Raw genomic sequence first — 27,483 nt, 5'->3', positions numbered from 1 at the left:
TCCTCTGGAACGTTCCTTTGCAAAGCAGTTTGCTGAGGTGCATCCTGAGCAGCTCCGTATCATGGTGGGATTCTCCGGGCTGTTTCCAGGGACGCACACCAAGACAAGCAAGAGGGTCGAATTCTCTGACCTCGTCCATGGCCGGGATTCTCCAGTCCCGCTGCAGCGAATGGAGATTCGGGTGAGCGCCAAATTCTCCGTTCCCGCTGGTAGCGGCAGCGGGACGGGAACAACCAGAGAATTCCGGCCATCGGCTGCAGCTGGAGGTTCAGCCAATCGGTGAAAGGGAAACTTTGGCCAACCGGAAACTTCCTGGTTTTCCAGTGTAAGGAATTGTCCTCGACTGCGTGTGGCAGACTGGCACGTTCCGAGGCTCGGGACTACGTGCTGAGGGACACACTAAAACTCAGGCCCCGTACTGTAAAGGTGCAGTGGGGAAAGGTCACCATTACTCATCAACTTGCCTTCGAGCTGGAAACTCGAAACCCCTTCAGGCAATATCTTTGTACTGGAATGTATATTAGGAATATGATAATATAATAATAATAGCATTATAATAATAATATACATATATATAATGTTTAAGAGAAATATAAAATAATAATTACAACAATAATATAATATAAACATATTGTATATCAGAAATATACAGTTGCTCTTGTGTTGAGGCATCTCAGAGTGCCGGTTCATTTCCATTCATCCCTGGGACATGGGTGTCACCGGCTGGGTCATAAGAACGTAAGAAATAGGAGCAGGAGTAGGCCATCTAGCCCCTCGAGCCTGCCCCGCCATTCAATAAGATCATGGCTGATCTGAAGTGGATCAGTTCCACTTTCCCGCCCTCTCCCCATAACCCTTAATTCCCCTGTCTATCAGAAACCTATCTACCCGTGACTTAAATATATTCAGCGAGGTAGCCTCCACCACTTCAACGGGCAGAGAATTCCAGAGATTCACCACCCTTTGAGTGAAGAAGTTCCTCCTCAACTCTGATCTAAATTGCACCCCCCCTTATCTTGAGGCTGTGCCCTCTAGTCCTGCTATCCTTTCTAAGTGGGAAGAATCTCTCTACCCCTACCCTACCTCTACCCTATCCATCCCCTTCAGCATTTATTACCCATTTATTACCCATCCCTACTCGCCTGAGGGTAATTGAGTCACCCACACTGCTGTGGCTCTGGAGGGATATGTAGGCCAGACCAGGTAAGGATGGCAGATTTCCTTCCCTAAAGGACATTAGTGGGTTTTTCTGACAATTGACAATGGTTTCATGGTCATCTGTAGATTCTTAACTCCAGATATTTTTTATTTGCTGTGGCGGATTTGGAACTCGGGTCCCCAGAATATTAGCTGAGATTCTGGATTAATGATAATATCGGTTATCACTTCCCTCCTGTGTTACAACAGGAACCAATTTCGGAAGCACTGCATTGATTGTAAAGTCAGTGTGAAAATAACAATTTGAATTCAGGTGGGGCTGTTATTTTCAGTGAGGTAGATTTTGAGGGGGCATGGAGGGACGTAGAGACGCACTCAGCCGATGTGCGTGTGTGTATGTGTGTGTATGTATGTGTTTGTGCATGTGTGTGTGTGTGTGTGTGTGAGTGTGTGTCTAAGTGTTTGTGTGTGGGTGTGTGTGTGTGTGTGTGTGTGTGTGTGTGTGTGTGTGTGTGTGTGTGTGTCTAAGTGTTTGTGTGTGGGTGTGTGAGTGTGTGTGTGTCTAAGTGTTTGTGTGTGTGTGTGTGTGAGTGTGTGTGAGAGTGTATGTGTGTGTGTGTGTGTGTGTACACGCATGTGCGTGTATAAGTGTAAGTGTTGTTTCACAAGCTGACTGGCTCTCTCTGGCCGCTGCCCAGGTGCTGCTCGTACGTGGGGCGCAGAGGGAGTGGACCCCAAGCCATCTCCATCGGTAAAAACTGTGACAAGTTTGGGATTGTGGTTCATGAGTTGGGACATGTGATCGGGTTCTGGCATGAACACACCCGGCCAGACAGAGACGCCCACGTCAGCATCATCAGAGAAAACATTCAGCCAGGTAATCCGTCACATCGTCCCGGGGATGGTGCGTAGAGCTGTCAGTGCTGAGGGGGTGGGGGGGGGCACATCTGGACTAGGTGTCCCAGAGGGAACATGACTCAAAATGCTTCAACAGAGCACTGTCGTACAACACTCGAACGTTTTACTCACCTACACAAGGAGGGGTATGGACAGGTGAGCCGGAGCTTGGTCAGTGGTTTAAAGGAACACCTTACAGAGGATGAGAGGTGGAGAGAGTTACAGAGGAGATTTCCAGACAGGGTTCTCAGCGACTAAAGGCATGGACGGCTCTGGTGGAACGGTTAAAATGGTGGATCTCAGCCTGCCAGAGTTAAAGGAATGTAGAGATTTGCAGGATTGTTTTGGCTGGTTAGAGAGTCACCTGCACCGAGCCCCAAGCCCTGCAGTCCCCTCTCGACACCCTGTATCGCTTTGCCCCCTTGAAACATACCCTCACATTGACCACCTGACCTAGAATCACCCAATCTCTCTCCAATGCTTCCATATGCTTCTTATAGTGAGGTGACCAGAACGGAACACAATATTCCACATGTGGTCTCACCAACGTCCGGTATAGTTACAGCATAACCCCAAATTATTCGATTCTTAATTCCAGATTTTTTTTATTGAATTCAGGTTCCACCATCTGCCGTGGTGGGATTCGAACCCGGGTCCCCAGAGCGTTAGCTGAGTTTCCGGATTAATCTAGAGATAATACCTCTAGGCCATCGCCTCCTAATGTGGGCCTGTCAGTTGTGATGTTTTTTGGGAGGTGAAACTTAGACTTTCAGTCCGCAGTGATGCCTCCCGCAGTCGCATATTAACCCTGATTGTTGTTGTGCCACAGGGCAGGAGTACAACTTCCTGAAGATGGAGCCAGCGGAAGTGAATTCTTTGGGAGAGACATATGACTTTGACAGCATCATGCATTACGCTAGAAACACCTTCTCCAGGTTGGACTTCAAGGTTACGTCGATTTAGTTCTTCACACTTGCTGTAAATGGTAACGGGTTCTCGCAGAATGATCAGTGCCACTGAGCTGGGAGTATTCCCGTTACCGGGAGCTGTTGGCTTGCTTCTGTCTGCCGTGTGGTTCTCTCCTCCGGTCCCATTCCCGGTTTCTCCAGTCTCGGCAGACCCGTGTGAATTGGATTGAAATTTTGGGATGGAATCCCAGTAAAGGAGCCAGCTAGTGATAGAGGCTGAGGAATGATCTTCCCCAGGGGTTTGGAGTGTCCGGTTTTAGCTGATATTTCAATGTCCGACGTTCCAATGGGAGTGAAGGTGAGGTTTCTTCCGCCTGTTTCGTTAATTCGGTTATCTGGAAAGGATCCTGGACCGGTCCCGTAGGGAGAACAGCTCCCGTGTCCCAATCGACATCACCAAAAACAGATAAACTCACCAGTCTGCTCATTACTGCTGGTGGGATCTTGCTGTGCTGTACCATACGAAACAGGGTCAGGACAAGGCCATTCGGCCCCTCGAGCCTGCTCCACATTGGTTGACCCTGATTCTGGTCTTTCCAGTTAGTACCCTCCCTCCCTCCCACTCGCCTCCAATAACCCTCCACTCCCGTAGATGAAAACTCTGTCTAACTCAACCTCGAATATCTCCAATGAGGATGAGCGCTCCCACTGCTCTCTGGGAAGAGAATTCCAGATGCTAATGATCGCCTAAAGGAAGAAATTCCTCCTCATCCAAATCTTAGACCTTTGTATGAAATATTTTCCTTAGTTTGTTCATTAATGAGTGATATGCAGTGTGTCATTCCCTGTGAAACACAGTAAAATGTTTCTGAGGGAAGGTATGGGTTTTATTGTAACAAAGTCCAGGTCTATTCTCATACGAGGTCCACATGTGACGGAGACACTGGAGAATGGTGAGGCACAGTAACCATGGTAACTTCATGGCTCAAAGTCCTTCTGTCCAGTTTTAGATCACAGAGGAAAGAATGGGAATTAACCCAAGGATCTTCCTGATTGACTCTCAGAACCATCAGGGGCTCAGTGTGGTCCCAGCTCATCAGCCCAGTGCCCTCTTCATTCAAATCATTCCAAGTTCCATCTAATTCATTCCTCTCTGTCTCAGAGCAATGGTCACTCCTCCCAAACCCCTTACAATGGTCACTCCTCCCACACCCCTTACAATGGTCACTCCTCCCACACCCCTTACAATGGTCACTCCTCCCACACCCCTTACACTGACCACTCCTCCCACACCCCTTACAATGGTCACTCCTCCCACACCCCTTACAATGGTCACTCCTCCCACACCCCTTACAATGGTCACTCCCCCCACACCCCTTACACTGACCACTCCTCCCACACCCCTTACAATGGTCACTCCTCCCACACCCCTTACACTGACCACTCCTCCCACACCCCTTACAATGGTCACTCCTCCCACACCCCTTACACTGACCACTCCTCCCAAACCCCTTATAATGGTCACTCCCCCCACACCCCTTACAATGGTCACTCCCCCCACACCCCTTACACTGACCACTCCTCCCACACCCCTTACAATGGTCACTCCTCCCACACCCCTTACAATGGTCACTCCTCCCAAACCCCTTACAATGGTCACTCCTCCCACACCCCTTACAATGGTCACTCCCCCCACACCCCTTACACTGACCACTCCTCCCACACCCCTTACACTGACCACTCCTCCCACACCCCTTACACTGACCACTCCTCCCACACCCCTTACACTGACCACTCCTCCCACACCCCTTACAATGGTCACTCCTCCCAAACCCCTTACAATGGTCACTCCTCCCAAACCCCTTACACTGACCACTCCTCCCACACCCCTTACACTGACCACTCCTCCCACACCCCTTACACTGACCACTCCTCCCACACCCCTTACAATGGTCACTCCTCCCAAACCCCTTACAATGGTCACTCCTCCCACACCCCTTACAATGGTCACTCCTCCCACACCCCTTACACTGACCACTCCTCCCACACCCCTTACACTGACCACTCCTCCCACACCCCTTACACTGACCACTCCTCCCACACCCCTTACAATGGTCACTCCTCCCACACCCCTTACACTGACCACTCCTCCCACACCCCTTACACTGACCACTCCTCCCACACCCCTTACACTGACCACTCCTCCCACACCCCTTACACTGACCACTCCTCCCACACCCCTTACACTGACCACTCCTCCCACACCCCTTACAATGGTCACTCCTCCCACACCCCTTACAATGGTCACTCCCCCCACACCCCTTACACTGACCACTCCTCCCACACCCCTTACAATGGTCACTCCTCCCACACCCTTTAATATGGTCACTCTTCCGAATAACATTTCCAAGGAATACAAAATTTGCCGGAGATCGGAAGTTGAGTGCCGTGTTGCATTGAATCATGGAAGATCGACAGTGCAGAAGGAGACCATTCAGCCCATCGAGTCTGCACCATCAACAATCATGAGATTGCAATATCTCTGTAATCCCCTGTATTTACCCTGCTAGTCTCCCTGAGGCTAAGGGGCAAATGTAACATGGCCAATCAACCTAACCCATAGAGACTGTGGGAGAAAACTGGGGCACCCGGAGGAAACCCACGCAGACACGGGGAGAATGTGCAAACTCCACACAGACAGTGACCCGAGCTGGGAATTGAACACAGGTCCCTGGCATTGTGAAGCAGCAGTGCTAACCCATTGTGCCAGCGTGCCGCACCGTTTCAGTTTGGTTCCACCTGATAGTGAGTAATTCAGCCTGCTGATCAATACTATCATTAACATCCCTCTATCTGCTGCAGTTACTTTTTTATTTGACAACTAAATTCCTGTTTGACTGGTTCAAACGTGTTTGCAATGAGCCCTCCGTTGCTGATTTGGTCATATTCATGGGCTGTCGCTCTCTCTCTTCAATCCAAAGGGGTGTTTTCTTGGACACCATTCTCCCTCGGAGGGACGAGAGTGGAGTGAGACCTTCCATTGGTCAGAGAGTAAAACTGAGCCAAGGAGACATTACCCAAGCCAAGAAACTGTACCGATGTCCAGGTAACCGGCTAAGACTCTGCCTTCGCTTCTCCGAAACCTTTTGAGATTTAATTAGACAAAAATATCATCCATAAATCTTAGTGTCTGTTCAACCTGAGTCTGGGCTGTGTGCCTACGGACAGGACAGCTCACATCCAAACATTAACCCTACAAATGGATCAAACACAGCTGGATTAATGTGACTGAGGCAATCTAAAATAGACACGAGTGTGTAAAATGGATGCAAGTGTGTGAATGCAAGTGTGTCTAAATGAGTGTGAATGTGGAAGTGGGTGTGAGTGTGTAAAATGTGTGTGTGTGTGTAAATGGGTGTGAGAGTGAGTGTGTAAACGGTGTGTGCCTAAATGGGTGCGAGTGTGTAATGGGCGTGAGTGTGTAAAACAAGTGAGTGTGTAAAACAAGTGTGTGTGTAAACAGGTGTGTGTGTGTAAATGGGTGTGTATGTAAAATGGGTGTGTGTAAAACGGATGCGAGTGTATAAAACGGGTGCGAATGTGTAAATGGGTGTGTGTATAAATGGATGTAAGTGTGTAAAACAGGTGTGAGTGTGTCAGCAGGTGTGTGTAAAATGAGCATGTGTGTGTAAAATGGATGTGTGTGTAAAGCACACACGCGTGTGTAAAACAGATGTGAGTGTGTAAAAGGGTGTGAGTATGTAAAGCGAGTGTGAGTGTGTAAAGCGGGTGTGAATGTATAAACGATGCGAGTGTGTAAAACAGGTGTGAGTGTGTCAGCAGGTGTGTGTAAAATGGGTGTGAGTGTGTAAAATGGGTGTGAGTGTGTAAAGTGGGTGTGAGTGTGTAAAGCGGGTGTGAGTGTGTAAAATGGGTGTGAGTGTGTAAAGTGGGTGTGAGTGTGTAAAGCGGGTGTGAGTGTGTAAAAAGGTGATCAGGAATCAGTTGATTTCAGTGTGAGGGAAATGAAGAGCTGTGTAAAATGAGCTGGTGAGAGGTGTTCTCCTGATGGTATTTCGTGCTAATTTTATATAAATTCGCTATGATTGGATGCCTGGTTACACAGGCAGACCCATGAACTGAGCGACAGTGAGAGTGAGGGCTTGCAAACCAGCCTGACCTCACCCAGAATATTAACAGGATCTGATCCACCCTTCAACAGAGATAGGAGCTCCACTGAGAGTGGGCAGAGAGCAGGGCCAATATTCCGGGAGTACGGACATGTCAAGTACTCATCAAATACCATCACCAGTGATCAGTTGTCAGCTACAGTGTCTGTCTGAGGGACTCCCCCCCCCACCCTCATTGTTCTTTGCTGCTGTTTGTTAAAAATACTTTACCTTTCTATTGATTTTTAACATCTCTTCGATCTCAGTAACCTCTTATTAGTGAGAGTGAAGAGATGTTAAAGAGATGTGGAAAATGGGATGAGCGCAGCGTGAGTGGTATTGTGGTGTAGACTTGATGGGCTGTACGACTCTGACTGTGTGAAAGGTATCGGGGTACAGGCTCCGAATCCCCTGTTCCTGGTGTTGGGATATAGGCTCTGTATCCCGGATATGGGACCAGTGCAGGAAAATGGGATTAGTGAGACTTTAGCAGTAGATATTGTTGGTGTAGACTCGATGGGCTGAAGGGCCTTTTCTGTGCTGTGGGGCTGTATGAGAGAGGGAAGGTTTACTGATCGAATTGTGGAGTTTACAGGTCCAGGCAGCTGAAGATTTATTTTCTGTGGTGAAACAAAGGACATCCAAAAGGCCAGAGTCAGAGTGAGTGTGCACAGCAAGATCCCATAAACAGTGCTTTGATATTGTGATGTTTGTTGAGGGATAAATATTGGCCAGGATGCGAGGGAGAACTCCCCTGCTCTGCTTCAGATCAGCTCCACGAGATCCGAAATACCCACCAAAGCAACAAATCTGAAAGACAGCACCTCCGGCAGTGCAGCACTCCCTCAGCAGCGCACTGGAGTGGTCAGCCTGGATTTATTTTTGTGGGTTCAACCTTCGGACTGGGAAGAGTGGGGAGAGAAGTAAAGGCAGAGGGGGGTTTAACGCTGTGGGTGGGGGTGTGGGGGTGGTGGGGTTTGAATTTTATATTGCTTGTGATGAGTTGGCGTCAGAAAGCGGACAAATTTCCCAAGTGTGACTCTGGTAGTTTTCAATAACAATGTGTCCCAGAGACTACGAGCAAGCAAACCAAATTTGATTCATAAGAACATAAGAAATAGGAGCAGGAGTCGGCCATCTAGCCCTTCGAGCCTGCCCCACCATTCAATAAGATCATGGCTGATCTGAAGTGGATCAGTTCCACTTTCCCGCTCTCTCCCCATAACCCTTAATTCCCCTGTCTATCAGAAACCTATCTACCCGTGTCTTAAATATATTTAGCGAGGTAGCCTCCACCACTTCAACGGGCAGAGAATTCCAGAGATTCACCACCCTTTGAGTGAAGAAGTTCCTCCTCAACTCCGTTCTAAACTGCACCCCCTCTCCTTATCTTGAGGCTGTGCCCCCTAGTCCTGCTATCCTTTCTAAGTGGGAAGAATCTCTCTACCTCTACCCTATCCATCCCCTTCATTATCTTGTACGTCTCTATAAGATCCCCCCTCATCCTTCTAAACTCCAACGAGTACAGACCCAGTCTATTCAGCCTCTACTCATAACTATGGGTAGTTATAAAAATTCATAAAAATGCTCTAAATTTTTTTTAAGAGACTATTTAGAATCATAGAACCCGACAGTGCAGAAAGAGGCCCTTCGGCCCATCGAGTCTGCACCGAACACAATCCCACCCAGGCCCTACCCCCATATCCCTACACATTTACCCACTAATCCCTCTAACCTACACATCCCAGGACCCTAAGGGGCAATTTCTTAGCATGACCAATCAATCTAACCTGCACATCTTTGGACTGTGGGAGGAAACCGGAGCACCCGGAGGAAACCCACGCAGACACGAGGAGAATGTGCAACAGATTTATTAAGGCTTATATAAGACTAATAAGGCTTACATTAACACTGCAATGAAGTTACACACTCTGATGCCTGTTCAGGTACCTAACCAGCACGTCTTTCAGAATGTGGGAGGAAACCGGAGCACCCGGAGGAAACCCACTCAGAGGCCCCTGAGTATGCTGTAAGTTTCAATCAGATGCCACCCCCCTCCTCATCCTTCCAAACTCCATTGAGTACAGACCCAAACTCCTCAAGCGCTCCTCATATGACAAACCCATCATTCCTGGGATCATTCATGTGGACCTCCTCCAAGGTCTCCACATCCTTCCTGAGGTGTGAGGCCCAAAACTGACCCAGACGATAGACCAGAAAACTACATTTATGAATTTGCTGATCACACACTGAAACATGACATTGGGAACAATGCATAGAATTCTCAAGAGATATTACCAGATTCATAGCAAAACTGTGGCAAATGGATTTTAACATCAGCAGATGTGAGATCATCCACTTTGGATGTAATGAAAGGAAAGAACAGGATACTTTATAAAGGGTCAGTGACAGTGGAAACGCAGAGACTCGGGGTTGGAGAATGTAAAGGCTGATGGACAGCTGGCTTTTATATCAAGAGGAACACAATCCAGAGGCTTCAGGGTGGGTTTTTATGCTGAGGGCAGTGGAAGCAATGCTTCCAGAGGCAGAGGGGGGTGGTGTTTCCAGTTTGGGAGCAGTGTCCCAGGGTGAGCTGTGGGGGGTGGGGGGGGGTGGTTTCTGGGTACTGTTGCCTCTGTGGTTTGGGGAGTTTCTAAACAGATGCTCTGTGATCTCCAGCTGTTACGAGTGTGGGTGTGTCTGTGTGCCACTGTAGAGTGAGTGTGAGTACGTGTGTGTTTGCGTGAATGAGTGTGTGGATGTGTATGAGTTTGTCCGCACGTGTTGAGTGTGTGAGTGTGTTTGTAAATGTGTGTGTGTGTGTGTGAGAGTGTGTGTGTGTGAGAGTGTGTGTGTGTGTGTGTTACTGTGTGTGTGTGTGTGTGTTTGTGAGAGTGTGTGTGTGTGTGTCTGAGTGAGTTTGTGAGAGTGTGTGTGTGAGTTTGTGTGTGTGTGTGTGTGTCAGTTTGTGTGTGTGTGTGTGTCTGAGTGAGTTTGTGAGAGTGTGTGTGTGTGTCTGAGTGAGTTTGTGAGAGTGTGTGTGTGTGTGTGTCAGTTTGTGTGTGTGTGTGTGTGTCTGAGTGAGTTTGTGAGTGTGTGTGTGTGTGTGTGTGTATGTGTGTGAGTTTCTGTGTGTGTGTGTGAGTGTGTGTGTGTATGTGTGTGTGTGTGTCAGTTTGTGTGTGTGTGTGTGTGTGTGTGTCTGAGTGAGTTTGTGAGTGTTTGTGTGTGTGTGTGTGTGAGTTTCTGTGTGTGTGTGTGTGTGTGTGTGTGAGTGTGTGTGTGTGTGTGAGTGTGTGTGTGTGTATGTGTGTGTGTGTGTGTGTCAGTTTGTGTGTGTGTGTGTGTGTCTGAGTGAGTTTGTGAGTGTGTGTGTGTGTGAGTTTCTGTGTGTGTGTGTGTGTGAGTGTGTGTGTGTGTATGTGTGTGTGTGTGTGTGTGTGTCAGTTTGTGTGTGTGTGTGTGTCTGAGTGAGTTTGTGAGTGTGTGTGTGTGTGTGTGTGTGTGTGAGTTTCTGTGTGTATGTGTGTGTGTGTGTGTGTGTGTGTGTGTGTGTGTGTGTGTGTGTGTCTGAGTGAGTTTGTGAGTGCGTGTGTGTGTGTGGTATACATGGGAGGTAACGAGGAGGATCCACTAATTTTTCCCAAATCCTGGAATGTTGTGTCCCCCAAAGAGCTGCTGGGTTCAGACTGGGGGAGTTAGCCTGGCAGTAATCTGCACAGGGTTTGATAGCACACAGGGTGTGTGACTATCTGGGTTCAGGCTGGGGGGGGAGTTAGCCTGACAGTAATCTACATGGGATTCAAGAGTACGGCAGACAGGGTGTGTGACGTTCTGGCCTAGCTACAGGCAGTGTCAGACATGTGTTACTGCTGTTCGGGGCTGGAACAGTTTCTGAAGCAGAAAGCAATCACCTGGCAGGAACCCGACACAAATATTCTTTGAACAATTCATTAAACCGGCCTTAATTGTTGTAGCCTTCCACTGATCTTCTTGTAAAAGATTTGATCAAAGGGAAGCCCTGCATCCCCCTCCAGCTGTGAGTGATATTGACAGGTGTTTGCTGTGAGTTTTACTTCCTGAGGCATCGCCGGGTGAGAATCAAAGCAGCAGCCAGAAGGTGAACAAGCACAGAGCAGGAGGGTGGCTCCCAGTGTGAAATAACCAACAGAGCAGACCCTGGGGAGAGGCTGGTTCCTGCTTCACTCAGCTGCTCCCCGAGTGTAAATGTGCAGCCTTCCTGCAGTGTGTTATATTGCTGAGGGGTTTTTAAGAGACAGTTTTGACTCGAGTATTCCAGATGCCGGTTGCTGCAGTATTAGAGTACGAGCTGGCATGAGAAACTGCTTGATTAGCTCTCTCCGTCAGTGGCAAGCAGAGTGTATTTAACAGTCTCAGCACTTTGTTTGATCTTCCACTCACTCTGGGAGAACAAGGAGCTCGGTCTCTCCACACTCCTGTCTGAACTTTCCTATCTTTACACACAGACCTGTGGCTCACGGCCCAGCCCTCCCACCTCGGAGCTGGAGGTTATACAAGTCCCACTCCAAAAACCCAATTACAAAAGCTGAATATAGCGTGGCACTGAGGGAGTGCCGCACTGTCAGAGGGTCAGTGCTGAGGGAGTGCCGCACTGTCAGAGGGTCAGTGCTGAGGGAGTGCCGCACTGTCAGAGGGTCAGTGCTGAGGGAGTGCCGCACTGTCAGAGGGTCAGTGCCGAGGGAGTGCCGCACTGTCAGAGGGTCAGTGCCGAGGGAGTGCCGCACTGTCAGAGGGTCAGTGCTGAGGGAGTGCCGCACTGTCAGGGGGTCAGTACTGAGGGAGTGCCACACTGTCAGAGGGTCAGTGCTGAGGGAGTGCCGCACTGTCAGAGGGTCAGTGCTGAGGGAGCACCGCACTGTCAGAGGGTCAGTGCTGAGGGAGTGCCGCACTGTCAGGGGGTCAGTGCTGAGGGAGTGCCGCACTGTCAGAGGGTCAGTGCTGAGGGAGTGCCGCACTGTCAGAGGGTCAGTACTGAGGGAGTGCCGCACTGTCAGGGGGTCAGTACTGAGGGAGTGCCACACTGTCAGAGGGTCAGTGCTGAGGGAGTGCCGCACTGTCAGAGGGTCAGTGCTGAGGGAGCACCGCACTGTCAGAGGGTCAGTGCTGAGGGAGCGCCGCACTGTCAGGGGGTCAGTACTGAGGGAGTGCCACACTGTCAGAGGGTCAGTGCTGAGGGAGTGCCGCACTGTCAGAGGGTCAGTGCTGAGGGAGTGCCGCACTGTCAGGGGGTCAGTACTGAGGGAGTGCCACACTGTCAGAGGGTCAGTGCTGAGGGAGTGCCGCACTGTCAGAGGGTCAGTGCTGAGGGAGTGCCGCACTGTCAGAGGGTCAGTGCTGAGGGAGTGCCGCACTGTCAGGGGGTCAGTACTGAGGGAGTGCCACACTGTCAGAGGGTCAGTGCTGAGGGAGTGCCGCACTGTCAGAGGGTCAGTGCTGAGGGAGTGCCGCACTGTCAGAGGGTCAGTGCTGAGGGAGTGCCGCACTGTCAGAGGGTCAGTGCTGAGGGAGCACCGCACTGTCAGAGGGTCAGTGCTGAGGGAGCGCCGCACTGTCAGAGGGTCAGTGCTGAGGGAGCGCCGCACTGTCAGAGGGTCAGTGCTGAGGGAGCGCCGCACTGTCAGAGGGTCAGTGCTGAGGGAGCGCTGCACTGTCAGAGGGTCAGTGCTGAGGGAGCGCCGCACTGTCAGAGGGTCAGTGCTGAGGGAGCACCGCACTGTCAGAGGGTCAGTGCTGAGGGAGCGCCGCACTGTCAGAGGGTCAGTGCTGAGGGAGCGCCGCACTGTCAGAGGGTCAGTGCTGAGGGAGCGCCGCACTGTCAGAGGGTCAGTGCTGAGGGAGCGCCGCACTGTCAGAGGGTCAGTGCTGAGGGAGCGCCGCACTGTCAGAGGGTCAGTGCTGAGGGAGCGCCGCACTGTCAGAGGGTCAGTGCTGAGGGAGCGCCGCACTGTCAGAGGGTCAGTGCTGAGGGAGTGCCGCACTGTCAGAGGGTCAGTGCTGAGGGAGTGCCGCACTGTCAGAGGGTCAGTGCTGAGGGAGTGCTGCACTGTCAGAGGGTCAGTGCTGAGGGAGCAGTCTTGGTGGGGATTTGGGAAAACCGTTCACTGAGGGTGTTGAGAATCTGGAATGCTGTGCCTGGGAAGGTAGCAGAAGCTGGAAACCTTCGTACCTTTAACAGATATTTTAATGAGCACCTGAAATATCAAAACATTCAGGGATTTGGGACAAGTGCAGGAGAATGGGATTAGTGTGACTTTAGTTACCGTCATTGCAGACTTGATGGGCCGAAGGGCCGTTTGTGCACTGTGTGACTCTCTGATTCTCCCCCAACTCCGTCACTCCCCCTCCCCCTCCAACCCCCTCACTCTCCCCCTCTAACCCCCCTCACCCTCCCCCTCTAACCCCCCCATCACCCCCTCCCTCTAACCCCCCTCACCCTCTCCCTCTAACACCCCCCACCTTCTCCCTCAACACCCCCCACCCTCTCCCACTAACCCCCCTCACCCTCTCCCTCTAACCCCCCCTCACCTTCTCCCTCAACACCCCCCACCCTCTCCCACTAACCCCCCCTCACCCTCCCCCTCTAACCCCCCCATCACCCCCTCCCTCTAACCCCCCTCACCCTCTCCCTCTAACCCCCCTCACCCTCTCCCACTAACCCCCCTCACCCTCCCCCTCTAACCCCCCCATCACCCTCTCCCTCTAACCCCCCCCTCACCCCCTCCCTCTAACCCCCCCACCTTCTCCCTCTAACCCCCCCTCACCCTCCCCCTCTAACCCCCCCATCACCCTCTCCCTCTAACCCCCCCCTCACCCCCTCCCTCTAACCCCCCCACCTTGTCCCTCTAACCCCCCCTCACCCTCTCCCTCTAAACCCCCCTCCCTCTAACCCTCCCTCACCCCCTCCCTCTAACCCCCCCACCTTCTCCCTCTAACCCCCCCTCACCCTCTCCCTCTAACCCCCTGCTCGCTCTCTGTATCCTCTTTCTCCTCTCTCTCGCTCTGGATGATATTCCGGCTTCCTCTCAGATTCCGGGTATTTTGTGTTGCAGTCTGCGGTGAGAGTCTGCAGGATTCTGTGGGGAATTTCTCAACCCCAGGCTTTCCGAATGGATATCCCACTTTCAGTCACTGTATTTGGAGAATATCTGTGACTCCGGGAGAGAAGGTGAGACCATCCCACGGGATTGTTGGAGCGAATGTCCCCGCTGTCTCCGGTGTGTGTGTGTGGGTGAAGTTCCACCAATACCGGGAAGAGGCTGTGGGACTGCAGGAACTGGGGAAAGGTTCGTACAATCCCTACAGTGCAGAAGGAGGCCATTCTGCCCATCAAGTCTGTACTGACTCTCTGACAGAGTACCTTAACGAGGGCCCACCCTCCAACCAATCCCCATAACCTCACACACTTCCCACTCATCCCTCTAACCTACACATCCTGGGGCACTAAGGGGCGATTTAGCACGGCCAATCCACCAGCACATCTTTCCTTTATGACTGTGGGAGAAAAACGGAGCACCCGGAGGAAACCCACACAGACACGGGGAGAATGTGCAAACTTTGCACAGGCAGTGACCCGAGCCGGGAATCGAACCCGGGTCCCTGGTGTTGTGAGACATCTTACTGAGCCCACCCCTGTCCAATGCTGGCATCTCCACATCAGAGATGTCCACAGGTTGGCAGCTTGGGCGCGACCAGTGGCCTGGGAATGGGCTGTTGCCCTCGGTATCTGTGACACCAAATCTATCGAGATATTAATATGATCCACACATGAGAAAACAAGGTACAAACTACAACCTTAACACAGCAGGGCTGCTACAGACCAGGAAATACCAGACAGGTTCCTGAAGATCCCTGGAAGGATCCAGAGGGAGCGAGTGAGGGTTATTGTCACAGCCACTTGGTGGGCGGGGGGGGTATGAGGGTGGATGAACAGAGGGTGGAGTTCTTGCTGGATTGTAAACTTGCCTGTTACTAACTCACAGCTTAGCTTCCTCTACCTTTGACACTGCTTCCCCATCAGATTGAGATGGGGTTGTCCCTCAGGCCTGATTGTCCATAGGAGCAGGAACCACCGCCCTGTTGGTGAAAGGAAGACAGTCGGAATCTGTTCAGTGTCGTTTCTGGGGCAGTGACTTCAATGTTGAGGTCAATTTCTCAGGGTGCACGCTTCTCCAAAAGGGGTCCCCTGACTGACCAAAGAAATAGGCCAAGTTCAGAATGTCTCTGAGAAGCTCTACCTCACACATTGTGATCCTCACTCCTGGATAACCAGAGTCCAACTCCAGTGTAAAGAACAACACAGCCTGGGAAACGGGCCCTTCGGCCCAACGAGCCCACACCACCATTGTGAGCGTCTTCTACCCATGACCTTTGTCTGCACCTATTGGGGAAGATTGAGGAAAGACTAATTTAGGGACAATTTGTAACACCAATCAGCCTAAGAGCATGTTTTTTGGGATGAGGGAGGAAACCGGAGCTCCTTGTGTTCAACTCCCATTCTCATCCCTGTAAAGCTGGGAAGTACCATGTTCCGGGCAGGATTTAGGAACTCATAGAATCCCTACAGTGCTGGAGGAGGCCACTTGGCCCATCTGCACCAACCACAATCCCACCCAGACCCTATCCCTATAACCTATGTAACCCTGCTAATCTCCCGACACTAAGGGGCAATTTAACACGGCCAGGCCACCTAACCGCACATCGTTGGAGTGTGGGAGGAAACCGGAGCACCCGGAGGAAACCCACGCAGACAGCGTTCAGACTCCACACAGACAGTGACCCCAGCCAGGAATCGAACCCAGGACCCTGGCGCTCTGAGGCGGCAGTGCTAACCCACTGTACCACCATGCCACCCAATCCAAACGCCAAAATATTGCAGGCGGTTCTGTAATTTCTTAATCTGGGTCAATGAATCAATGCTGTCCCCCACATTCAGTCCCGCTCCACACACAGGCGCAACTCACTCACCATCTTGTCTTGGAAATACATCGCCCGCTGTTCCTTCACTGTCACCGGGTCAGTGTCCTGGAACTGCCTCCCTAACAGCCCTGTGGGTGTACATACCTCTCAGGGACTGCAGCGATCCAAGAAGGCAGCTCACCACAACCTTCTCAAGGGCAACTAGGGATGGGCAATAAATACTGGCCCAGCCAGCGACACCCAGGTCCCGTAACTAATTATTTATAAAACGCAGTGGCTCACTATTGTGCTGCAGTTACTGACTGAATCACCCGGGGTCACAGTGCCTGAACTCTGTACACACTGCAACTCCATCCATTGGCTGTAAGGGACTGGCACAGTAAGATCCCAGTGGCCCGTCACAGCAGAATATTCAAACAAAGGTTTGACACCAAGCCCCGTAAAGGGCTACTTGGAGATGTAACCAGAAGCTCAGTTAGTGATCAGTTTGGAAGCGATGGAGATGTTTCGAAAGGTTTGAACAAACTGCTGTGTGTTTTGCAGATCATTTTAAACTTTACCACCATGGACCTGTACAAGAGCAGTCTGTGCTGGTACGATTACATCGAGGTACGGAACGGGTACTGGAGGAAGGCGCCACTCCTGGGTACGATATCTCTCACCTCTCAATGTTGTACGGTTTTTGCAAAGTGTTTTTGTCCGGGTGAAACTTCCCTTCCTCCAGTCTTCCTGCTGTTGCTGTGGTGCATTTAGTAACACATTGCAAGGTTCCAGGTTCAGCTCTGTTAACATCCAGGCCAGAAACTCCAAGGTGTTTTGTGAAGTTAGCCCAAACCCTAACTTTGACATCTGATAAGGGTGAGCATAAAGTGTTCCACTCCAGGTATAATTCCAGTGACCCAATAGGGAGCTTTTATCAAAACAAACTTTATTTAAGAACACACTTAGAATAAAACAGAAAGAATTAACATAGCTTTTACCAATTAAAATGCTTAAACGTGACACAGTGTAACTCCTAACAGCTAGCTATCTCTGTTGTTCCAAGTTAAACACCATCCCAAAGACACACACCCATCTTCAGACTTAGCACAAAAAGCAAACCTGCCCACATGATGCTGAATCTTCAGCTTTGTAACACCTCTAGTCAGGCCAGGGAAGGACATCCCCAAAACAGCCAAACTTCAGAGAGGTCACTTTAACCTGGCGCAACTCCCAGGAACAGCCACACAGAGAACAGAAACTCCAGCTCCGGAGAGAGGGAAAAGCTTCTCGCCATGCAACCTACTACTGAGAAGCGAAACTAAAAACTGGACTTTTCTGTGGAGCATAGCTGTCCCCAGCCACATGTCAGTCACCCCCAACCAAGCTACATTCTGCAATCCTAAGGGATTATTAAAGCCACTGCATTAGTTCAGGTTAAAATCAGAATGATGTCAATTATACTGCCTCAGTAACAATACAGGACACCAGCTACAGACAACATGGTGCCAACAAATTACTGAGGAACGCAGAAACATCCTACAGAGAAACATAATTAAAACACATTTCTTAAAGGCACAGTATCATCACAAGTCCCACACCAGGGCATGAACACAAAAATAAAGGCCAATGTTCTGGTGCAGTTCTGAGGGAGTGCTGCACTGTCAGCGGTGCCATCTCTCAGAAGAGACATTAACCCAAGGCTCCATCTGCCTTGTAGAATGGATATAAAAGTTCCCCCGATACCAATTCAGAGCTGGGAGGTTATCTCAGGTGTCTGGGCAAATATTTATTCCCCAATACACTTTGCCAAAATAAATCAAAATCATAGATTCTTGGATAAAATGGGACCTAGAGAATGTATAAAACAATTCTGTGTACGTCAGGAGATTTTAAGAGACTTCTGGATGAGTACATGGGTCTTAATAGGGTTATAGGTAAGCCTTGTAGGTAGAGATATGATCGGTGCAACTTGTGGGCCGAAGGGCCTGTTTGTGCTGTCGTTTTTCTATGTTCTATGTTCTAATTATTCAAGTAAGAACCAGTCTAAAGCCAATAGGTTCAGAGGAAACTAAAGGAGAGGTTTGAGTTGGTTAAGGAGAGGTTTGAGTTAATTAGGGAGATTTGAGTTAGGGAGGTTTGAGTTAGTTAAAGAGAGCTTTGAGTTGGTTAAGAAGAGGTTTACGAGGGCCTGTTCTTTGTATTTGTTCTTTGACTGTAAGCTAGAATTGGGAACTAGAGAGTCGAGGTTTAAGTTAAGAGGGGAAAGAATTAATGGGAACCCGAGGAGCAACTTTTTTTACACAGAGGGTGGTCCGTGTGTGGAATGAGCTGCTGGAGAAAGTGGTTGAGGCAGGGACTTTGACAACATTCAGAAGGCATTTGGGCAGATACAGGGATAGGAAAGGTTTACAGGGATATGGGCTAAATGCAGGCAAATGGGGTTAGCTTCGATGGGGTTGTTGGTCGGCATGGACCCGTTTGGGCCAAAGCGTCTGTCTTTGTGCTGTAGATTTTATGATTCTTTGACTGCGATAGGGAGGGACAGAGAGTACAAATCTAAGACTAAATCAACAATAAGGCTCGACACCACAAAAATAATAGAAAGAATTAAAGGTTCTGAATCTGAATGCGTGTACTATTCAAAACAAAACAGATGAACTGAGAGCACAAATAAGTAAGAACAATCTGATAGCTACAGGACGGTATGGATTTGAACTTGAATCTTGCAGGAAGGACAGGAATGAGGAATGACTTTAGCAGAGTCGAGGAGGATGTGCTCACTTCAGGAAGCCAGGATGTGGAAATGGCTTGGTTACAGATGAGAAATGGTAAAGGCAGTCGCTTGTGTACAGGTCCCCTCACAGTAGGTACATGGTTGTGTAAGTTAGGTGGATTGGCCAAGCTAACTTGCCCCCGAGTGTCCCAAGATGTGTAAATTAGGGGGGGTTAGCGGGGTAAATGCAAGGGGTCTCGTGGATAGAGTGAGGTGTGGGCCTGGGTGGGATGTTCTTTGGGAGAGCTGGAGCAAACTCGATGGGCCGAATGACCTTCTGCACTGGAGGGATTTGGTGATTCTGTGGTGGAACAGGAAATAAAGGGAGAAATAACAGGAGATTGTTAGAAAGGTACAGCAAGAATCATGGTGGGGGGGAGGGGGGATGGGGTGGGGATGGGGGCTGGGGGGAGGGTTAATCTGACTCTCGACCGGAAACGATGAGGAATTCATCAAATATTTTCAGGATAGACCAATCAGACAGCAGGCTATCACTAGACCTGGTATTGTGTAAAGAGCTAGGGTTAATATGAAGGTGCCTCTAGGTAGCAGAGATCATAATATAATTGAATTTTACATCCAGTTTGGGGGAGAGAAAAGTGGGTCTAAGATTAGTGTTTTAATCTTAAATAAGGGCAATTATGAGGGCCTGAAAGCAGAGTTAGGTAAAGTGAATTGGTAAATGAGGTTAAGGAATCAGTCAACAGAGATACAGTGACAAATATTTAAGGGGGTATTTCAGAATGGACACATTCTAATGAGAAAGAAAAATTCCAAGGGGAGGTCCCATCAAAAAGTTAAAGATGATATGAAACAAAGAAAATGCATATAATCATGTAAAAACGGGTGGGAGGTCAGACAACAGCAGAGAATCTTAAAACAAAAGCAAAGAATGACTAAAATATTAATAAGGAGGGAAAACAGATATTCCAGGGAACGAGAGAAAGCTAATGAGAAATATAAAGATGGATAGTAAAAGCTCCTATAAATATTTTTTGACCAACTAATAAAGTGAGTGTTGGTTCTATAGAAAGTGAGTCTGGAGAATTAATGATGGAAAATAAGGAAATGACGGATGAATTGAACAATTATTTCACATTGGTCTTCGCAATAGAGGAGATAAATATCATCCCAGGAGTGGCTGTAAGTCAGGAAATGGAGTTACGATCACCCGCACCTTAAACCTAACCCTAATCGTAATACAAAGGAAATTGCCGGAGCTGCGGCTGACAAATCCCCGATCCCCGTGGACTTCATTCTAGGGGTTTTAAATGAACTGTCTAATGAGAGAGTTGATACGGTGGATTTAATTCTCCAAAGCTCCCTGGATTCAGGGAAGGTTCCATTAGATTGGAAAGTTTAACTCCTTTATTCAAAAAGGAAAGGAGATGGAAAGCAGGAAGCTACAGGCCAGTTCACCTAACATCTTTCCCAGGGGAAATGTTAGAAGCTATTATTAAAGATGAATTAGATCAACTCAGGATAATCAGGCAGAGTCAGTGTGGTTTTGTGGAAGAGAAATCTATTGACATTCTTTGAGGAGTCATAGACTCAGAGATTTACAGAATGGAAACAGGCCCTTCAGCCCAACTTGTCCATGTTGCCTTTTTTTTAACCCCTAAGCTAGTCCCAATTGCCCGCATTTGGCCCATATCCCTCTATACCCATCGTACCCATGTAACTGTCTAGATGCCTTTTAAAGGACAAAATTGTCCCCTCCTCTACTACTGCCTCTGGCAGTTTGTTCCAGACACTCACCACCCTCTGTGTGAGAAAATTGCCCCTCTGGACCCTTTTGTATCTCTCCCCTCTCACCTTAAACCCATGCCCTCTAGTTTTAGACTCCCCTACCTTTGGGAAAAGATATTGACTATCTAGCTGATCTGTGCCCCTCATTATTTTATAGACCTCAATAAGATCACCCCTCAGCCTCCTACGCTCCAGAGAAAAAAGTCCCAGTCTATCCAGCCTCTTCTTATAACTCAATCCATCAAGTCCCAGTAGCATCCTAGTAAATCTTTTCTGCACTCTTTCTAGTTTAATAATATCCTTTCTATAATAGGGTGACCAGAACTGTACGCAGTATTCCAAGTGTGGCCTTATCAATGTCTTATGCAACTACAACAAGACGTCCCAACTCCTGTATTCAATGTTCTGACCGATGAAATCAAGCATGCCGAATGCCTTCTTCACCACTCTGTCCACCTGTGACTCCACTTTCAAGGAGCTATGAACCTGTACCCCTAGATCTCTTTGTTCTGTAACTCTCCCCAACGCCCCACCATTAACTGAGTAAGTCCTACCCTGGTTCAATCTACCAAAATGCATCACCTCGCATTTGTCTAAATTAAACTCCATCTGCCATTCGTCAGCCCACTGGCCCAATTGATCAAGATCCTGTTGCAATTGGAGATAACTTTCTTCACTGTCCACTATGCCACCAATCTTGGTGTCATTGGCAAACTTCCTAACCATGTCTCCTATATTCTCATCCAAATCATTAACATAAATGACAAATAACAGTGGACCCAGCAGTGATCCCTGAGGCACACTGCTAGTCACAGGCCTCCAGTCTGAAAAACAATCCTCTACAACCACCCTCTGGCTTCCGCCAAGAAGCCAATTTTGTCTCCATTTAGATACCCTCACCCTGGATCCTGTGAGATTTAACCTTATACAACAACCTACCATGCGGTACCTTGTCAAAGGCCTTGCTAAAGTCCATGTAGACAACATCAACTGCACTGTCCTTATCTACCTTCTTGGTTACCCCTTCAAAAAACTCAATCAAATCCGTGAGATATGATTTTCCACTCACAAAGCCATGCTGACTGTCCCTAATCAGTCCTTGTGTCTCTAAATGCCTGTAGATCCTGTCTCTCAAAATACCTTCCAACAATTTACCCACCACAGATGTGAGGCTCACTGGCCTGTAGTTCCCAGGCTTTTCCCTGCAGCCCTTTTTAAACAAAGGCACAACATTTGTCACTCTCCGATCTTAGGCACCTCACCCGTGACTATCGATGATTCAAATATCTCGGCTAGGAGACCCGTAATTTCCTCCCTGTCCTCCCACAATATCCTGGGATACACTTCATCAGGTCCCGGGGATTTATCTACCTTGATGTGCTTTAAGACTTCCAGCACCTCCTTCTCTGTAATATGTACACTCAGGAAATAATATGTGCGATGGATAAAGGGGAGCCAGTGGATGTAGTGGATTTTCAGAAGGTATTTTATAAGATACTACTTCAAAGGTTATTGTGAAAAAAACAGAAGTTCTTGGTGTTGGGGGTAATATATTAGCTTGGATGGAAGATTGGCTAGCTGACAGGAAACAGAGAGTAAGCATAAATGGGTCCTTTTCTGGTTGTCGAGATGTACCAAGAGGTTTGTCACGGGGATCAGAGCTGGGGCTTCAACACTTTACAATTTATATCAATGGTCGGGTGAAGGGATGAATGCTAAATTTTCTGACAATGCGAAGATATGAAGGATGGTTTGTGTGAAGAGGTTACAATAAGGTTACGAAGGGACACAGAAGATTAATCGAGTGGGCAAAGAACTGACAAGTGGAGTATAATGTGGGAAAATGTGAAATTGTCCATTTTGGCATTTCAGACCCTATATTCAGATATAATCCCATTATTCTCACACTCAATCTGAAATTCTATCACATTATGATCACTCTTTCCCAGAGGATCATTTTGTAAAACTATTAATAATTAACCAGGGCTTGTTACACACACTAGATCTAACAGCTTATTCCCTGGTTGTTTTTGTTTAACAGATAATTATAGAAAACTATCTCCAACATGTTTCCCAGGCGACGGTGCAGAGGGACCTCGGGGTCCTTGTGCATGAGTCGCAAAAACCCAGCTTGCAGGTGCAGCACGTGGTCAGGAAGGCGAATGGGATGCTGGCCTTCATAGCGAGGGGGATTGAATATAAAAGTAGGGAGGTCTTGCTGCAGCTGTATAGGGCATTGGTGAGGCCGCAGCTGGAGTACTGTGTGCAGTTTTGGGCGCCGCACCTGCGCAAGGATATTTTGGCCCTGGAGGGAGTGCAGAGGAGGTTTACTAGGCTGATACCGGAGTTGAGGGGATTGAGCTATGAGGAGAGGCTGAATAAACTAGGCTTGTACTCGTTAGAGTTTAGAAGAATGAGGGGAGATCTCATTGAGACGTATAAGATGATGAATGGGATGGATAGGATAGAGGTGGAGAGACTCTTCCCGCTCAAAAAAGACAGTAGGACTAGGGGGCACAGCCTCAAGATAAAGGGGAGGCGGTTTAGAACGGAGTTGAGGAGGAACTTCTTCACTCAAAGGGTGGTGAATCTCTGGAATTCTCTGCCCGTTGAAGTGGTGGAGGCTGCCTCGCTAAATATTTTTAAGAAGCGGGTTGATGGGTTCTTGATAAGAGAGGGGATTAAGGGTTATGGGGAGAGGGCGGGAAAGTGGAACTGAGCCACGACAGATCAGCCATGATCTTATTGAATGGCGGGGTAGGCTCGAAGGGCTAGATGGCCTACTCCTGCTCCTATTTCTTATGTTCTTATGTTCTTATGTTCTTGTTCTCTGGGCTATTTTGCTAGTTTTGGTTTGCCCAGTCTATATTGGATTGAAATCCCCCAGGATTATCGCAGTTTATTAGTTGCTGTAACTCTGCCCCAACACTCCAATTCCCTTCACTCTCAGCACTTCCTGTCCTTATTTCTCAGTTCTCCCGCCATCACTGTGATGTTTTTTCTCACAATCCCTCCTCCCTTTCCATCCCGGGGGTCTTTTTGCAAAGTCGAGTATCTTTCATTCTGTAAACTTGCTCGTGCTGTAACTGTATCTCAGCAGTAGATTTGGTCAAATCCATTGGTATTTTTATTTGTGTCATTAATTCACCTGTGTGACTATGAATATTTTACATCTCAGGATTTTAATCTCAGCTTTTAATTACCATTTTTCCTGATGTGACCTGAGTGAACCATATCCAGTTGCAACCCATTCAGCTCACTTTCCCCAGGCACTATCTGCTGAGTCTTACCCTTCTCCTGTCTCATTTTTGCCTTTCCCATTCCCCTACCCCATCCCCTCCCCGTCTCCCTCTCCCTTCCCCTTACCCCCTCCCCTTCCCCACTCCCCTCCCCCCTCCCCTTCCCCCCTCCCCTTCCTCACTCCCCTTCCTCACTCCCCTTACCCCCTCCCCTTCCTCACTCCCCTTACCCCCTCCCCTTACCCCCTCCCCTTCCTCACCCCCCTTACCCCCTCCCCTTCCTCACTCCCCTTACCCCCTCCCCTTCCTCACTCCCCTCCCCCCTCCCCTTCCTCACCCCCCTTACCCCCTCCCCTTTCCTTCACCCCTTCCCCCCCACCCCCACCCTCCCTTCCCTTTGCTATACTTCCAGGGATCCTGAACATAAACTCCCGTGTTCGGACTATCTCCTGCAGTATGTTAATGAGGAGTCTCTAACCTGGTCAAAGGAGAGATCAGTGTTGGGCCGCGCCCAGGCCGGGCCTGTCCGCCTCTGGTTTCAGGGGTTTGTTGCGGCCTAACCAGCGACTGCCAACAAATGACTCCTAACACAACATCCTAAGGCCCACTACTGCTGAAACAAACAGAAATGTCCCTGAAAGGCCCAGTGGAGGGGAGGCAGCTGCCAGCAGAGGCCTGGACTATTTAGCTGAGGCCTGAGGCCTATCTGGGCCTGTGCTGCTCACATTGGGTAGGGCCTGGCTCTGAAAATGTGTTCAGATCCATGTTTCCCTGAGTACCTCCCGACAATGCTGCCCTCCCTCAGCGCTGCACTGGAACGTTAGTCAAAGATGCTTCAGATTCTGCAAATGGGCCTTGAATCCGCAACCTGGCGACGCTGGTTGCTCCTGGCAACTGCGGTTGCTCCCGGCGACGGCTGTTGCTCCCGGCGACGGTTGTTATTCCCGGCGACGGCTGTTGCTCCCGGCGACGGTTGTTATTCCCGGTGACGGTTGTTGCTCCCGGCGACGGTTGTTGCTCCCGGTGACAGCTGTTGCTCCCGGCGACGGTTGTTGCTCCCGGTGATGGTTGTTGCTCCTGGCAACGGCTGTTGCTCCCGGCGACGGCTGTTGCTCCCGGCGACGGTTGTTGCTCCCGGCGACGGTTGTTGCTCCCGGCGACGGTTGTTGCTCCCGGCGACGGCTGTTGCTCCCGGTGACGGTTGTTGCTCCCGGCGACGGTTGTTGCTCCCGGCGACGGTTGTTGCTCCCGGCGACGGTTGTTGATCCCGGCGACGGTTGTTGCTCCCGGCGACGGTTGTTGATCCCGGCGACGGTTGTTGCTCCCGGCGACGGTTGTTGCTCCCGGCGACGGTTGTTGCTCCCGGCGACGGTTGTTGCTCCCGGCGACGGTTGTTGATCCCGGCGACGGTTGTTGCTCCCGGCGACGGTTGTTGCTCCCGGCGACGGTTGTTGCTCCCGGCGACGGTTGTTGCTCCCGGCGACGGTTGTTGCTCCCGGCGACGGTTGTTGCTCCCGGCGACGGTTGTTGATCCCGGCGACGGTTGTTGATCCCGGCGACGGTTGTTGCTCCCGGCGACGGTTGTTGATCCCGGCGACGGTTGTTGCTCCCGGCGACGGTTGTTGATCCCGGCGACGGTTGTTGCTCCCGGCGACGGTTGTTGATCCCGGCGACGGTTGTTGATCCCGGCGACGGTTGTTGCTCCCGGCGACGGTTGTTGATCTCGTGCCTCCTCTTTTCAGGTCGGTTTTGTGGTGAGAAGCTTCCGGAAACGATCGTTTCCACAGACAGCCGGCTGTGGATTGAATTCCGTAGCAGCAGCAACTGGGTGGGGAAAGGCTTCTCTGCTGTTTATGAAGGTACAAATATTATTAAACTAAACCGCGCCTTCAAAAGGTGTTAGTTTGTGAAATGAATCGTGCTCACAATATAACCGCGTGAGATTTCCAGACCAGTCACCCTGAGGAGTGGGATTGATACAAAAACCCGTTCAAGGAGCTGGCACGCAGAGCGATGGGCCGAACGGCCTGCTTCTACGAGTAGCCGGTGTCCCGAGTTCGGGAGGTGGCATGGCTGAGTCAACCCTTTCCCACACACACACACACACGGTGGGTGAATGGCCTCTCTCCCTCCTGTGACGGTGGGTATTCAGATGGGGGGGGTGGGGGGGAGTCTCCCCTGAGCCCCCCGCCCCCACCCCCCCCCCCTCAGCTTTCCCTGCTCCCGTGGGTCTGGGCGAGACCCTGACTGGGGACGGCCCAGCCGGAGGCTGGGAAGACGGGGATACCCACAGGTGGGGCCTGGAGAAACAGGGATTCATCCCCAGGGAATGTAGCCTGGGCTCGGGGTAACGGACAGCGGGGAGGGGGGGGTACGCGCAGAGCGGGTGGGCAGTGGGTTCGGACCGTGGAACAGAGCCGGGATTCACGTTGCGCCGTGGGTACGGTCAACCTCTCTGGCCCGGGAATAACTCTGTCCTCGTAGAGACTGACCCCGTCATTCCTTGGTGGGACTCTCCGGATGAGGAGGCCGGCTGGAAGCTGGATTGGGGGCATTGCCAACCTCTTGGCGACTATCTGCTCTCAGGGGTATTTGGGCAGGAGAGGGGCGCCTCAGGGCAGCTTGGCATCCGTGTACCACCACCACCCCGGTGAGAAGGGAAGTGATTGAAATGTGTAAGACTCTAAACGTGGCGCTGTGGGCCAGGGGGGAGGAAACAGCAATACGGCATTGCTGGGGGATCAGCCATGGTCAATACTGAAGGTGCAGCAGGCTGGAGGGGCAGAGTGGCCTCCTCCTGAGTGTGATTCAGCAATGGAAATCCCATTGAATGTTAGGGGCAGTATCGGTGACAGTCACTGCCTGGCATTTGTGTGGCGCGAACGTCACTTGCCACTTGTCACCCCCGCCTCCACTCCCCCACCACCCCCCCCACAAGCCTGAAGATTGTCCAGATCTTGTTGCGTTTGGACACAGACTGCCCCAGTATCTGAGGAGCGGTGGATGGTACGGGGTATTCCCTCAGGATGGATTGGAATGCTGCAGGGGGGCTCCGATCTGTAATGAATGTTCCTCGCCGGCGTACCTCACTCTCTCCTGTTCACCCCACAGCGATCTGCGGAGGGGACATTCGGAAGGAAAGCGGACAGATTCAGTCTCCCAATTATCCAGATGACTACCGACCGTCCAAGGAATGCATCTGGAGGATCACAGTTGATGAGAGTTATCAGATTGGTCTCGTATTCCAGGCCTTTGAGGTAAAACTTCTCTCTTCATTTATTGTGATTTATTCATTCTCGGGACAGGAGATTTTCTTGTGGGCAGAACGCACGAAGGAGATATTCTCCATACGAGTGTAACTGCTGTAAGCCTGTCTGTGATCACAGAGAAACACAGGTGGATCCCTCGCAGAGCGGCCTGGATAGTGGATCCCTCACTGAGTGGTCTGGATACTGGATCCCTCACTGAGTGGTCTGGATAGTGGATCCCTCACTGAGTGGTCTGGATAGTGGATCCCTTGCTGAGTGGTCTGGATAGTGGATCCCTCGCAGAGTGGTCTGGATAGTGGATCCCTCGCAGAGTGGTCTGGATAGTGGATCCCTCACTGAGTGGTCTGGATAGTGGATCCCTTGCTGAGTGGTCTGGATAGT

At 50.2% G+C, this 27,483-nt stretch overlaps 1 protein-coding gene across 2 annotated transcripts in view; it reads left to right on the top strand.

Annotated features, from left to right (window-relative positions):
* The window catches only part of LOC145360384 (tolloid-like protein 2), a 186,934-nt gene that overhangs the window by 111,839 nt on the left and 47,612 nt on the right, over positions 1 to 27,483 (top strand). For both annotated transcript variants that reach the window (XM_080215578.1, XM_080215577.1), the window contains exons 6-12: positions 1,857 to 2,035; positions 2,885 to 2,990; positions 5,945 to 6,069; positions 14,224 to 14,339; positions 16,634 to 16,736; positions 25,576 to 25,692; positions 26,945 to 27,090. In XM_080215578.1, the coding sequence (XP_080071704.1) occupies positions 1,857 to 2,035; positions 2,885 to 2,990; positions 5,945 to 6,069; positions 14,224 to 14,339; positions 16,634 to 16,736; positions 25,576 to 25,692; positions 26,945 to 27,090 (892 nt within the window). The remainder of the gene's footprint in view (positions 1 to 1,856; positions 2,036 to 2,884; positions 2,991 to 5,944; positions 6,070 to 14,223; positions 14,340 to 16,633; positions 16,737 to 25,575; positions 25,693 to 26,944; positions 27,091 to 27,483) is intronic.

Source organism: Carcharhinus amblyrhynchos, chromosome 31 (genome assembly GCF_965287045.1).
Source record: "Carcharhinus amblyrhynchos chromosome 31, sCarAmb.v2.hapA, whole genome shotgun sequence".
NCBI lineage: Eukaryota > Metazoa > Chordata > Chondrichthyes > Carcharhiniformes > Carcharhinidae > Carcharhinus > Carcharhinus amblyrhynchos.
Note: the sequence above shows the minus strand (reverse complement) of the source record. Positions and strands in the feature narration are given on the sequence as shown.